Genomic DNA, 15,320 nt, shown 5'->3' with positions numbered 1-15,320 from the left:
ACACAAAAGAGCACGGGGAGGCTGGCATGGCAGAAATCAGAATGAAGTAGTGAATGCATGCTGTAAATACTCTTTTAAACAATGGTAAAAGTGAATAACTTGCAGCCTAGTAGAATAGTAGGTGGACCATCTAAGTAATTAATAACATAGGTAGCTTGGCCAAAGTGAAAAGGACTGTTTGCTAAACGTAGCAATCTTTCTTGGTTTCTGCCCTTTCAAGACAAGAGAGAGAGAAATAAAACCAGACACAACTCAAGACATATCACAATTCTAATTTAATTTAGTAAAAGGAACAGGGGCGGAGATACATCTAGCTAAGGATGGTCAGATGAATAATCTTTGCCGGAAATTTTTTATGGATATATATGTTAAATATTGATATTTTTGGATATATACTAATTGTTGAATAGTCTTGATAAAATAAAACAAAAATATGTAGTCTAATGTTTTAAGCCATTCAAATTCACTTTGGAGGCTTGGGTTTGAGCCAAAATTAGGCATTTTGTTTAATTTTTTTTAATTTAGGTTGTTTATTTTTTTTTAATTTTGTTATTTAAGTTAAAAAAGAGAACATAAGTGATCAACAAAGTTTACTTTTTACTTGTCCTAAAGTGTGAACACGAAAATCCTAGCTCCAATTGAAAAGGAAAGGTCCAATTTACCCTAAAGTTTGCCAAAATGGTTCAAATTTGTGCTCCGTTAATAGTTAGGTCAAATATGCCATGCTTTTATATAAATGATTGGTTCAAATATATCTTTATTTACTAGTAATGGCAACTTTGTGGCAAATAAGGTCATAGTTTCAATAGAAATAATATGGTCTTTTTTCAACACTCAAAATTTTCAACTGAAATGTCATTATTGCTCAAAATCAAATTGAAGCCTTAAATCATCTCTAATGAAACTGAAACAATGAATAATTACACAACCAAATTAAAGTAGTAATATTGTGGTAGTCAAAGTAGAGTTGTAGTGGTTGAAGGTCAATAGTCATATAATAGAGGTAAAATAATTACTGAAAAAATGGGAAAGATGAAGATATAAGAGATATTGTTTGAACGAGGTGAGTTTTATATATGTGGAATTTCCATGTTCTTTTTGTGAGTGACATGGGATGAATTGGTGGTTAAGTAACAATGTCTTCCAAATGATATTTTTTTTAAAAATAATTCAATTAAAGCAATCATATAGTGAATTGGGTCATCTTATTTTAGTTACATATAATTATGGACGGAAGACCTCAACTAACTGAGATACCCTTCACTTCATTTCGCAAAATCAAAGGCAAATTCTATCATTAATTTCATCTTATTAAAAGGTTTCTGCGTTGAAATGTTTTCATCATTAGTTAAGTGTGTAATTAGACAATCTAACTCAGTTATTAACTATAAGCTAATTTGAACCATTTCATAAAGTTCAAATAAAAATTTAGATTTTTGCTATTAAATAAATAAAATAAATCAAAGTTTAATCGAATCTCCTCTTTTCAAAAAACATTGTGTATATTCGATAGGGGTAATTCTTTGTAATGGATCTTGTCAACGTAAGAAAAAAAAATCTATTTTATTTATAAATATTAATTTAAAAGATATTTTAAATTGCATGTCTGAACGCCATCATACAGGATATTTGTAGATTTTAATTTAAATCATTTGTTATAATTTCAGATTTTACTATTGATTTTGTGCACCATATATATCGTGAATTTAAATTTTATATAATATGATAGAGATACCTAAAGATTGTGACTTTGTGGAACTGTGCAAGGAAGCAAATGAATAAATAGGAGTAAAAGGATAAGAATATTAAATGAAGAGAAAGTATATAATAAAATTAATAATTCATACTCTACAAGGAATATAAAGAAGACAAAAACTGTATCAAATCAATCGAATAAATCCAAGTGCACGTGGACTTGACTTCCCCACTCGTGTGGTCAATCATCAATCTACTGCCACCCTCCATTTTCTTCTTATGATAGAGACCTAACTATTTTTTTTTTTCATTTTGCTAATTAATCAATATTTCAATTAATTAATTAATTATTCTATCAATCAATTTAGTAAAAATATTATAATCAATTTATTGCTGGATATATGGAATCAAATCATCGTTGTCTAACTAATTAACAAAAACGAAATTTCGCCTTCAGTTTTTGGCATTATATGTTTCTTTGATTAAGCTAATCACTCATCATTAAACACAAAAGTGAAAAAACAAAACGATATATGTCTCGAAGAAACGTTTAAGAAAATCAATTTCAAAAATATCACATGGATATTAAGTTTGAACCGCTCAATATTTTAATTTTTTTAAACATATATGAAAACGTTTTTGGAACAATTTATCGTATGAACTTCTTCGAATTAAAAATGTGTTTGGATATTTGTTACTATATTTTAAATTTCGAAAATTCAGAAAGAAGAATTTCACAATTGTTTAAAGATTGGAGAAAATTATTTAATAATGAACATTAACTCAGCGAAATTAACGACGCTAAAAAGGTGATTTGTGATTAAGATGTTTGACAAAAAGCATGTCATAAACCAACGAGGTAGAGAGGGTGTACACTTTGCATTCTTGCATTTTCAAACTAAAAGACAAATTTACCCAAATCTCAAATGACCAAAAACCTCTCCCCCAAATCTTTTTTGGGTTATTTGGTTGAAAGAACATATCTGGTATAATTTGATAAGCAGAGTCTGAAGAGTAAAGTGAATGTAAGTAGATTTTACTTCTATTATTCTTTAAATTAGATAGATTATTTTTTTATATACCTCTGGCCTCCGCTAAAAATAGTTGAGTAACATAATTTTGAAATAAATTTAAGCATTTTCAAGCAAATATTTATAATAACTTTTAATTTGAAATTAGTAATTTTGAAATTGTATATTTCGGGGTAATATTTTTATTCCATATTTTACATGGGTTACAAAATTTTAAATTATACTGCGTATACCATTTTTCATTTAATAAACCAAACATCTATCAATAAAAATATATTCACAAAATAATTCTATTAATAAAAAAAAATTAAAAAAATGAGATGAGATAGGTGTACAGGATGGAAAGCGTAGTGGGAATTGAAATGTTGATGACCTGGTCTTACAAAGAATTATCTAGAAGCACTTTCCTCCATAATAATTGAAATACATGATCATCATTCAAATATATAGGGTTTGTCTTCTGGGTCAAGCTTGTCGCACCAGGCTTGCTTAGTGCCGGTTGCCTCTCCTATGTGGTTTGCAATCTATTGCATAGGAGCGGGGGTTTTACCCTGTGCGCACCCAAATGATAGCGGCTACGGATTTCCTTTGTCATAAAAATAAAAATAAAAAATCATATAATAAAACCAAGGACCCCTTATCCCATTGATTTGGAACTCCAAACCCCCAAACTCCATGTGCGCTCAACATTAGACATTGAAGCATGGACAATATAAGATAGAGGCCTAACATAAAAAATAATGAATTAATATGAATCTAACTTTAATACCATATTTAGGAAATGAATTGTGAATCTAAGTCAACTTTCCGAACTAGCTTATAAGGAGCATTTAAAAATTATACTAGAGATATTTTTTGACATTTTTCTATGTATAAAAATTTCACAACCCAAATAGTAAATACTTTGATAATTAGACTTTTGGTTGGAACAAAAATACATATGCAATAATTGACAAGTCTAAATAATGGTAGGGAGAGAATGAAATTGGAAGGATATGTAATATGTGGGGGGATGGGAACCAAGTGAGTGAAGCAAAAAGCACAAACGAACAAAAGATGAGCCCCTCCCCGTGCGTGCAACTCTGGACTTCCAATCAATGCACAATAAATACATCACTCCTTTAATCAAATGAAAACGATACATATCAATCGAATTAAAATTTAAAATTTATCAATTTTTATATCAATTTAATTTAATATTATTATAATAATTAAATTTTTTTAATAAAATATTTAAATAATTTTAATAAATTATTATATTCATATGAACTCGTATTTTGAACTTTTAGATCCATAAAAATAAATAAAAAAATTGTGTACACATTAATTCTTCCACTCAACAGTCAACACCCAAATAAATAAATAAACGAATCCACCCGTGCGGAGGGTCCTCTCTCTAGCTAATGAACCTTTTGCAGGGCTAATGAATGCCATCTTTTTTTCTGCACTTTTAATTTCTATCCTTCACACATCCCTATCTTCTCTTTATTAGGCCGCCTTCTCATCCCCTTTTCTTTTTTAGCATATATTATATTGAAGCTCAATTAAATTAAAATTTATGACTGAAAATTTTCACACGAAGGTAAAAAGCTCCCCTAATAAGGAATTACATATTAAAGGATTTCAAATTCAAAATATTTGATTAAGTTAAATAAATATTTATCACTCCATTACGATCCTCATTGGTGCACCTTTCTCTCCATTACTACAACTCTTTTGCTTATCAATTTTAAGAATTGTTTCCCTTTTTTTCTCTCTTATCCTCTGTCGGCAATTAATTATTTTTTTTTCCTTTTATTATTGGCCGACACGCAGCCAAGTTGACAGCAAATTAATTTGGAGGTAAAATTGAGATATGGGGGCTCAGCTCAATCAGGATAATAATGCTTAGAAGCAATTCCTTCAAAAATCCAACTTTTCAGTATTTTATTAAATTGTTGTAGTCAACAGAAAAAAAGAAAATCACTTGTTGAAATAATAAAATAATTAGTTTAAGTGACCATCTCTTCACATATTTAATCACGATAAACAACAACAACAGTATAGATTGTGAAGATGATAGAATATACATAGACATTATCTCTATCTATGGTAAAGAAACTATTTTCAGTAAACTCTCAACTAAAAAAAATATAAAATCTTTTCTTTAAAAACAATAATATAAAATCAACTACGAGAAAAAGAACGTCAAAGAATAACTAAAACGCCGTTGGCACTCCAAGAAAAGATAAACGGAGGGAAATAAAAAGTAAATGGAGAAGGGTAAAAAATACCCCTGAATTATAAGGAAAATATTTATAAATATTCTTTATCCATTTTTTGGTCTAAAAATTCTCTTCCATTCATCTTTTAGCTCACTTGTACCCTTAAAACTAACAATTTTTTATTTTCTTTTCTTTTTTTAAAAAAATATATTTATTCTGTGTGATTTTTTTTATTAGATGAAATGAAAACTCCACCTTAACTAAATTTTTTCCCATAATTTATTCAAGTCAAAATATATACCTCTTGAAAATTTAAATTTCATTTTTTTTGTATTTTATGTTATTTTAAAAAAATAAAATGTTTTGGGATTTTGAACTAATTATGGGGAAAAAAATCTAAAAAAGTCTTTAAAAAAAACCAGTTTGTATGATTTTTATTTCCTTCGACTGATCGATTTCTCCTTCTCTGTCTCCTATTCCAGCCCGTTAGTAATGCTTTCTACTAATTACATGTGAACTATAAATGAAAGGAGCAGCAACTTCTGCACATGAATGTTGGGCAGAATCTAAAAAAACAATATACCTCCATGATCCCAAAAACTTTTAAAAAAAAAAAAAAAAAAGGTTATACTAAATATAAAAATAATTACTAGTTTTCTAAAAAAAAAATTGATTTTTTTTCATAATTCATCCAAGTCAAAATAATAATAAAAAACTACAAATATATAAAAAATTATTAGATTTTAAACATATTTTTGTGGGAGTCTTGAAGAGGAATACTATTTTGGTTTGAATAAATTAAAAAAAATTACTTATTTTCTAAAAGTTTTTTTAAAAAAGATTTTTTTAATAATTTATCCTAGTCAAAATAACATCCTTCTTCATACTATCAAAAAAAAAAAACTACTACAAATATAAAAAATATATTAGATTTTTGCAAATATTTTTGTTGGGGTCTTGAAGAGGTATATTATTTTAGTTTGAATAAATTATGGGGAAAAATCTAATTAGAGGTGAGGTTTTTATTTCACCTAATAAAAATGGCACATAATAAATATTTAAAATAAATAAATAAAGAGAGGGGTTATTAATTTTAAGGATATAACTTATAAGTGAGCCAAAAAATGAATGAGGAATGTTTTAAACCTTTTCCTATAATTTAAGAATAGTTTTTAAAAGGACGAGAAAAGCAACGGGAGGGAATAAGTGTTTTAATTCCCGTGCCGTTTTTGTCTAACAGCGACACTGACAGAGCATGACAAAAACTAACAAACACAAGAAGCAAATTTGGATTAAAATTTGACTTTTATTAATAGGATAAAGTGATAAAAGTCGTGTCAAGTGAAATTAAATATTGCCATACTCTACCAAAATTAAATACTAAAATATTATCACTGATACAAAAATAGTTGGCAAAAGTAATAATCAAGTTTGATGTGTATTCGTCATTTATTATTTTAAAAAGAATTTAAACTTTAGTGCGTTAGAATTCCTCATATATATTTTTTTTTAACAAAATCAATGAAATTCGAAGTTCAACAATTAATTTGAATTTCTCACCCGACCAAAAAAAAAATTAATTTGTAGAAAGCATAGTAAGATAGACAGGGATGGAATTTTAACAAACAAAAACCTATTAAAACCGTTTTACTAAAATAAATAAGATATATTTTATATAAAACACATTTAATTTCACCCAAAATTTTCTCTCAAATACTCAAAACAAGTATGATGAGAAATGTTTTACATTTTTATATAATATCAGTACAAATATAATATACACTGATTATATATGATATTTGTATACATACTATCGATAACGTCGATAGGTTAAATAATTTCCACAAATTTTTTAGGGTGGGAGGTTAAGGGGGGTTGGGGGAGATCGCATCATATTGTCAAATCCCTATCCAAGGATCTCTATAAGGATCTTAACTTTTCTTCAAGTCCCCATCCTCAATTAACCTTTTCTGCCACACCAAGACAATCCATCAATTTTATAGCACAAAGTCAAAAAAATTAGAGTAATTTTTGCTAGATGATCAACATTGCCTCAAAAATATAAATTTCATTGAAAAAATTTGCATAATTCTTGTCTCCCTTTCCAATCCATAATAAAACAATTATTAATAATAATATATCCCACCTACTGATTAGACTAGTCGATCATCTTCATGTTATGTACGTTTGTGTGTACGGTCTCTCATGTCCTATCTAAATAGTATTATTATTTCCATATGTATTGTATGGCTTAGCCTCATGTTCCATTTGGATAGCAAAATTCCACGTACTCTTGTAATTAATATATGGTTCTTTTGCATTTTGCAACATTAATGACGTGTAACAATCAATTTTAATTATTTGAAGGAACATAATTACGTTCGATAATGACATTTAACAATCGACTCACAAACTTGTTTCCACAAATTTTGCCATTTTTAGCTGTAAGAGAGAACCAAAGTTTGAATCCAAGGAGCTACGTTAATTAGTTGTAGTTTCATTAATCATACACTCAAGCAATGATGCACATTCAACAACCACCGTGCGCATATATTTGGAGTACTAGCTCTACAAAATGTTCGATGTAAAAGTTTATGAGTTTTGAATATAGTTATTGAAATAATCTATTAAGTTTTGTTAGTAAAAAGGTTCACGACTATATATTTCTACTACAAATACAAAATCTACTATTAAGATAAAAATTGTTTTCTGATTTATAAAGAACTTGTTCGTAGAGAAAGAAAGGTAGTACTTGTACGTTCACTGATTGATAAACGGACCAAGGTTAGTGGGTAGGTCTCTAAAAGTTGGTTAAGAGTCAAATGTATTACAAGTAGATTTGAGATACCCCACCTCCATAAGTAGCTCAAAGGTGTAGGTAGAATCTCTATTTCACAATATTTGCTAATACTTCTTTTAACTTGTCTTGAATATCAGGTTTATAATTACATAGTTATACATATTAAATATTTTTTAATATTAATATACAGTCTAAATAAAAGCTACTGAGTTTGTCTGGACCTGTAGTTAATAACTTCATTATAATCTAGCACCACTTCTTTTTATGGGATACAACGTTAAATGAAAAAAAATGACGTTTGAAATTTATGATCGAAAATATGTTATAAGATTTCTATGGTTGTAAAAATATGTCATCAAGGGTGTGTTTGATATGAATAAAAATATTTTACTAATTTTAAAATATTTTCCATAAAAAATAAGCAATTTTTTTTAAAAAAAAATTGGTTTTTAATATGTAGTTTTTGTTGAGGGTTCGATTCACGTTGTACTGTTCTCTTCTTCTTCTGTATTGTTTTCACCATGACCTACTTGTTATTTATATTTATATTGCATTCTTGTTTTATATGCTTTATTTCAGTCGGTAGTTTATTGAAAATGTGTCTTTACCTTCACAAGTTAGGAATAAGGGTGTGTACACATACACCACCCTCCCTAAATCCCATTTGTGGAATTACCCATATATATTGTTGTTGGTTCAAATTACACATAAGTGGAAACACTATTGATCCTTCTAGAGGTGAAGTGGAGAAAAAATATATACGTAATTTTCATTTATCTAAATAGCATTTATATATAATTCAGACGAACACTATAATAATGAAGGTGTGATAATTAGGATTGTGGTAGAGTAGTAATTAGTAAGTATTCTTTTACCTTTAACTAGAGGTCTCGAGTTCAAGTCCTCTTTAGAAAGCGGTTTTTCTCTCCAATGTAAGATTTTCTGACGCGAATTCAAATTTAATCTGACTCCTATGTGAATATCAGACATCGGGGGTAGAAAATCAAAAAAAGAAAAAAGTAAGGGTGGGGTGGATGGGAGGGGTGAGGGGTTTAAGTTCAAGAGTCAAATGTTCTACTACACCTAGTAAAAGTAGATTTGAGATACCCCCACCCTAAAATGAGAAAATTGGTTTCCAAAAAAGAAACTAATGATCCAACAATGCAAACGCACGTGTGCTGCATAATTCAGTCAAAGTTAAAGAAAGATTCATCGAGCAATGTGACAAAACATTCAACACATAGGTAACTGGATTTGACATAAAATACACAAAGTGCAATGCCTGCTATTGCTAGCCTCGTCACCTCTTAACTCGTTTTACTTTTAACTATTCATAAATTAATCAAATGTATATAATATATGTGTCCTCTTCAACCTAGCTCATAATTATTTTTTCTTTCTAATCCTTTTTATTGAAGATGAAATGTGGAGTATTTTCCAACACATAAGAATCAATAGTAATTATTTGTAAATCATTGCAATATCTCGAACATCCTTAAATATTTGATATTGGTAGTTTAGATTTGACACAAACGTGTGCATAAAGTATATATTTTTTCCAATATATTTATATGAATAATGATCAGAATCTCTGTTCTTTGATGTGATTAGAGTAGTGGAAGTTTATCTCATCATCTATAAGCATCCAATCTAATCATTTCTTTTTTAGCGAATTATAACATAATTGCTTTGTCTCCACAGTAAAATGTCCAAAAAGATAAGATATTATCAAAATCATCGATCCAAAAATCAGTAACACGTATGTAGAATCTAGTTATTCCATCTTATAGTAAAATAATAACCAAACATCGTACTCAAAAGCCATCAAACATGGTGTTAATTAACTGTGTTACTTTTAATACATGAATAACTATATTCCTAATGAGTAATCAAATGACCGGTGAATTTATATAGGAAAATAGTGTACAAAAGTTCCAACTTTACAAGAAATTTCAAGTACAAAGTCTCAGACAACTACTACAGGATTCAGTGTAGGAATTTCAAACTTGCAGTTAGGATTGAACTGAAAACATTACTCCCTTACCCCACCATTCTCTGTGTGTGTGTGTCCACTTATATTCACATGGTAACCAAATTATGTGTCCTTTAGTGACTTAAGTAATTCCTTAGTTCAGCAGATCTATTTGATGAACATACATACATGTGAACCACTTAGTTTTTGAAGTGCCTTTAATTTATTTACATTTTATTCTACCCCTCCAATAGGGTGGTGTGCATGTGCTTCATCACTTAACACAAATGTATAAATTCTTCATTAGTTAATTAAAGTTCTTTACATATTTCAAAAATATACACATCAATACCCTAATGATTAAGGAAATAAAACAGATCATTCTTTTAACCACTGCTGCTGAATTATTACTTTGTTTTCATCCGATTTAACAATTAACATTCATACACACATGACCTGACCTCAAAGGGATAAAAACAAAAACTTATTGACAGCCAAATTTTTGATTTGTTAAATAAATGGCTAATAACCAAAAAGGAGTCGGTGATCAAATTTAAAAAACGAAGAAGTTGGAGACCCTTCAGATCTTGACTAGCCATTTAAGTCAATTGGTTTGCATGAAATACAAGTTGCACTAAAAGTTAATCCGCGTGGCGAAGTGGTAAGTATTCTTAGGAATCATTTAATAGAATGTATTAGAAAAAATAATACATGCAGTATTTTTATGTGTTACTCCTTAATCATAGATTTTGGATTTGAGTTCTGAGTATGGAGTCAGCTTGTATCACAAATTTAAATTTATTGGTCTCCAATATAAATATCAAACAACGGATGTGAGATAAAAAAATTAAATAAATTAACTCTGCAGTAAAAGACACTGCCATTTATGAAGTTTTTGTTACCCGAGGCTCAGAAACACTGACCTTTTTTCCTTTGTAGAGCGTGGGGTTTTGACGTATTAGGCCACCTCCCCACCACAAATCCTTCTATATTTCTTTTTTTTTTAATTATCTATTCAAAAATCACTCGTTTGATTAATCAAGATTTATATTATTCGATATTTGAAAGTCAATAGTAATATCATTTAATAATTGAAAATTACTTATCTCATTAGACTTTTAGCAAAATAAGCCAGATAAAATCTTCATTTCTGTTTTGATAATTATACTAATTTAAATTTATATCGAATAAGTATTTCAAAGTTTAAATTACGAGACTTTTGATTAAAGATGACGAAATAATCCATCCAACCACAACGTTAGTGGTCCCTGTGTCCTTTTTTAAGTGGAAAAAAACCCATCTCCTCTTGATGTAGGAGAGTCTATATAAACAGAGCACACGCTTGGCTAACTATTATGACTTAAAGTTCTCCTCTTGTGAAGTATAATAACAGTAAGGAAGTCCATACCATTTAGACTACTCTGTCTGTGAGGTGGTTGGTAACTTCTTTTGCTGCATCAATGGCCTTCTTCTTTGTTTTCCTTTCTTCCTTTTTTGGCCTATGCATCTTTTGTACTGCTTTATTAAGATGGAATCAAGTCAAGTATAACAACAAAAACTTGCCCCCTGGTACTATGGGTTGGCCACTTTTTGGTGAAACTACTGAGTTTCTTAAACTTGGTCCAAGTTTCATGAAAAACCAAAGAGCCAGGTAAATTCAGTCATTACATATTTTGCTCTCAATCACTTGAACTGTACCACAAGTCTGATTAAAATTTGTTGTGGTATCAGATATGGGAGTTTTTTCAAATCACACATACTTGGTTGCCCAACAATTGTTTCAATGGATCCAGAACTGAATAGATATATACTTGTGAATGAGGCAAAAGGACTGGTCCCAGGATACCCACAGTCTATGCTAGATATTTTAGGTAAATGTAATATTGCAGCTGTCAATGGTTCAGCTCACAAGTACATGAGGGGTGCATTGTTATCTCTAATTAGCCCTACAATGATCAGAGATCAACTTTTGCCCAAAATTGATGAGTTCATGAGATCCCACTTGAACAATTGGGATAATAAAGTTATTGACATTCAAGAAAAAACCAATAAGGTCAGTCAGTCACTAACTCAGTCTTGCCAAATTTATTTCACCTCTGTTTTTTCCCCTGTTCTAATCTGAGTGAGTTTTCAATTAGATGGCATTTCTATCATCGTTGAAGCAAATTGCTGGGATTGAATCTACCTCTTTAGCTCAAGAATTCATGCCTGAATTCTTCAATCTAGTATTAGGCACTCTTTCACTACCTATAAATCTTCCCAACACCAACTATCATCGCGGATTTCAGGTAAAATACTATCAGTGTATTTTAACATGTTATATACCGCTTTCACAGAGCATCTAATAATTTAGGAAAAATGTCTCTCAGGCAAGGAAAATTATTGTCAACTTATTAAGAACCTTAATAGAAGAGAGAAGAGCTTCGAAGCAAATTCAACACGATATGCTTGGTTATCTGATGAATGAAGAAGCAAGTCGATTCAAATTAACAGATGATGAGATGATTGATTTGATTATAACTATTTTGTACTCTGGCTATGAAACTGTTTCCACTACTTCTATGATGGCTGTTAAATATCTTCATGATCATCCAAAAGTTCTTGAAGAACTCAGAGTAAGTCCAAAAATATTAAAAATCAGTTAATTAACTACATTGCTGTTTTAATTCTTCTTAATTTATAACCTTAATTTTTATCTTTCTGCAGAAAGAACACATGGCTATTAGAGAAAAGAAAAAACCTGAGGATCCTATTGATTACAACGATTACAAGGCAATGCGGTTCACACGAGCTGTAAGTGTCTATATAAACACGTTTACTTACATCGAAGTAAATTATTAAAAGATAAATCAATATATTGAATGTATATATATTATTGCTTGTGCAGGTGATTTTAGAGACCTCCAGGCTAGCAACAATAGTAAATGGGGTTTTGAGAAAAACAACTCAAGATATGGAAATAAATGGTAAGTACTATTATATGGGAAAATCTCATGCATGTTAAATTAAAGTTTTTTATTGATTGATCGTCTTTTGCAAGTCATTCAAAGAATATTTACACATCAGTTTCGTTTAAATGTGGACTTAAAAGTAACAAGTAAAGATGATTCGATGATATAACATTTTAATTATTAAATGTAAAACTTAAAGTCATTATATATTTGTTATGTATTTGAGTGATTTGGTGAAATTATGAGCATCAGATGCAGGGACAATATTCTTCTCATATAGACTGATTAAAATGTTTAAAATAATAATAGATGTATATAGTATAGGATCATCTTTTGTGTTATGGACCCTCTAATACCACAATCCACATGGCACACCTACCATTCCAGCCTATACAGTCTCCCTTCCTGACCCATGTGTCGTCTCTTAAACTTTTTGGGAAAGTACAATTCCCTAATATTATTTCCTATCATATAATAATTACTACTTTATGTATACTTGGTCTTATTATTATTATTTTTATGTGTACTTTTTTAGGGTATGTCATTCCTAAAGGATGGAGAATATACGTATATACGAGGGAGTTGAATTACGATTCAAGACTTTATCCTGATCCGTATACATTCAATCCATGGAGATGGATGGTTAGTATTGTTGAATTACACGTACCCAATAATATATATGCTTAATTTGCTTTTGAAATGGGAGTTAACTAATAATAATGGTTCTAATTATAGGATAAGAGCCTGGAACACCAAAACTCATTTTTGGTATTTGGAGGTGGTACTAGACAATGTCCAGGAAAGGAACTTGGTGTAGCAGAAATTTCTACATTTCTTCATTACTTCGTAACAAAATACAGGTAATTACTATATATATAAATTTTATTAATTTTATCGCGTATCGATATGTTACTGAATGGAAATTGTGTTATGGTTTATGCAGATGGGAAGAAGTAGGAGGAGATAAACTGATGAAGTTTCCAAGAGTTGAAGCACCAAATGGTCTACGGATTAGAGTTTCAACTCACTAACTATCAATTCATGAATGTACAGAGCAAAAAAATTCAAAAAAAGAAGAAGAGATTTGTAGGATGCAAAGCTCAGAGTAACATGGGATGTACAATTTAATTATTATTCCCGCTAACATAATCACGAATTAAACACAATTTTTTGCAGAGTTGATCAATCTTATACAGTGCTAATTACTTCTACGCAGTTGTTATAAGAAAAAAAAAAAAACAATAAATGAATAAAGGGACCCGAAATCATTAATGTACCAGCGCGAAAATAATGAAAATTAGTAAGTTAAAGCCCATTAACCTTTCTGAATGAAGAACGGCCCACATATATTGAAGCCCATTAACTTTTTCTCATGTTGACCGGCCCACACATTCGAAGCCCATTAATCTTTCTGAATGTTGACCGGCCCACACATATTCGAAGCCCATTTAACACAGGAGTTCTCATAGTATAGTAACTCAACTAGCAGTCAGGTGTGGCCCAAATGTCAAAGTTAATAAAGGGCTTCAAAATTTTGAGGTTCTAACCAATAATAGTAGTGAATTTTATAAAAAATATTGTATAAATTATAGGAACCACATATTATAAGTACTAAATAACATCCTATCTCATTTAGTTTTCTATTTACCAAAAATCCCTTAAAAATGATGTTTGTGGGAGACATAGCGTTGTGCACGGGATACATTAGGTTTGATACATTCCACATAGCGAGATACATAGCGTTGTGCACGGGATACATGCGAGATACATAGGTAAATAAGGGATTTTTGAAATAAGTAGGGATAAATGGATATTAAGGTAAGTAAAAGAATATAGTTAAGTAATTTGTCCAAAAATATTTACTTAAATTTAAAATAATATTGAAGGTTGTCTTAAGTATCCTTTTTATATTAAATATTTTGAACGTTAAAATAAACAATTCAAATTTCATACTAATAAATAATATTTTTACTATAAAGATCCAAGATAATGTATGACAAACAAATGACTAACATTTTTATTATTAGAATTAATTTTTATTTTCATAAATAATAATGCTACTGAAGTTAAATGCTATATATCTTTTAGGAATACTACCGCTGTATCTAGCTAGTCCCATAAGAAAAAAATAAGCAGCCCTATCTGGTTATTTTTTGGTATATATGTATTTTTTTAATATATTTTATTAAAATTAGTTTTAAGTTACAAATTTTAATCCAACACTTTTAATATTAACAATAAACTGATAATAAATTTATTTATATTTTATTACTTAAACAAATTAGAAAATTATTTTAGCAATTATTTACTTTATATTGTAATTATTAATTTAAGCCTACAATTTAAGACCCATAAACCCAATAATTGTTAAATTTCCACTTTACGTCGGTCTAAAATCAATATATCTTACTTATACATATCATATACTGGATCTCCATTATATAATTGATGATTAATTAATATGTATTCATTGGTAATTATATACTTATCAAAAATAAGTTCATCTTTTTTATTATTATATGTAGTTAATGTATGAAAATCAGTGATACATCACTTTCTAGATTGTGCATTTATTAATGTTTTTGAAAAAATCGGAAAAAAACTAGATCGATTGATTCTAGTTTGACTGAAGCAGACAAATAACTAGAGGAATAATGGGACCATCAA

The 15,320-nt window shown here is 29.3% G+C and overlaps 1 protein-coding gene across 1 annotated transcript; it reads left to right on the top strand.

The window, feature by feature from the left end:
* The first annotated feature begins 11,069 nt into the window (after positions 1–11,069).
* On the top strand, positions 11,070–13,833 carry LOC125810749 (cytochrome P450 85A1). Its single transcript, XM_049490231.1, has 9 exons — positions 11,070–11,353; positions 11,434–11,755; positions 11,841–11,990; positions 12,072–12,317; positions 12,409–12,495; positions 12,590–12,668; positions 13,189–13,295; positions 13,389–13,513; positions 13,597–13,833. The coding sequence occupies exons 1-9, from the start codon at positions 11,163–11,165 to the stop codon at positions 13,682–13,684; spliced, it is 1,395 nt and encodes a 464-aa protein (XP_049346188.1). The 5' UTR covers positions 11,070–11,162; the 3' UTR covers positions 13,685–13,833.
* Positions 13,834–15,320: the final 1,487 nt, after the last annotated feature.

The sequence above is a fragment of the Solanum verrucosum genome, unplaced genomic scaffold (assembly GCF_900185275.1).
Source record: "Solanum verrucosum unplaced genomic scaffold, falcon-dt-bn FXZP01000032.1, whole genome shotgun sequence".
NCBI classification, from domain to species: Eukaryota; Viridiplantae; Streptophyta; class Magnoliopsida; order Solanales; family Solanaceae; genus Solanum; species Solanum verrucosum.
Note: the sequence above shows the minus strand (reverse complement) of the source record. Positions and strands in the feature narration are given on the sequence as shown.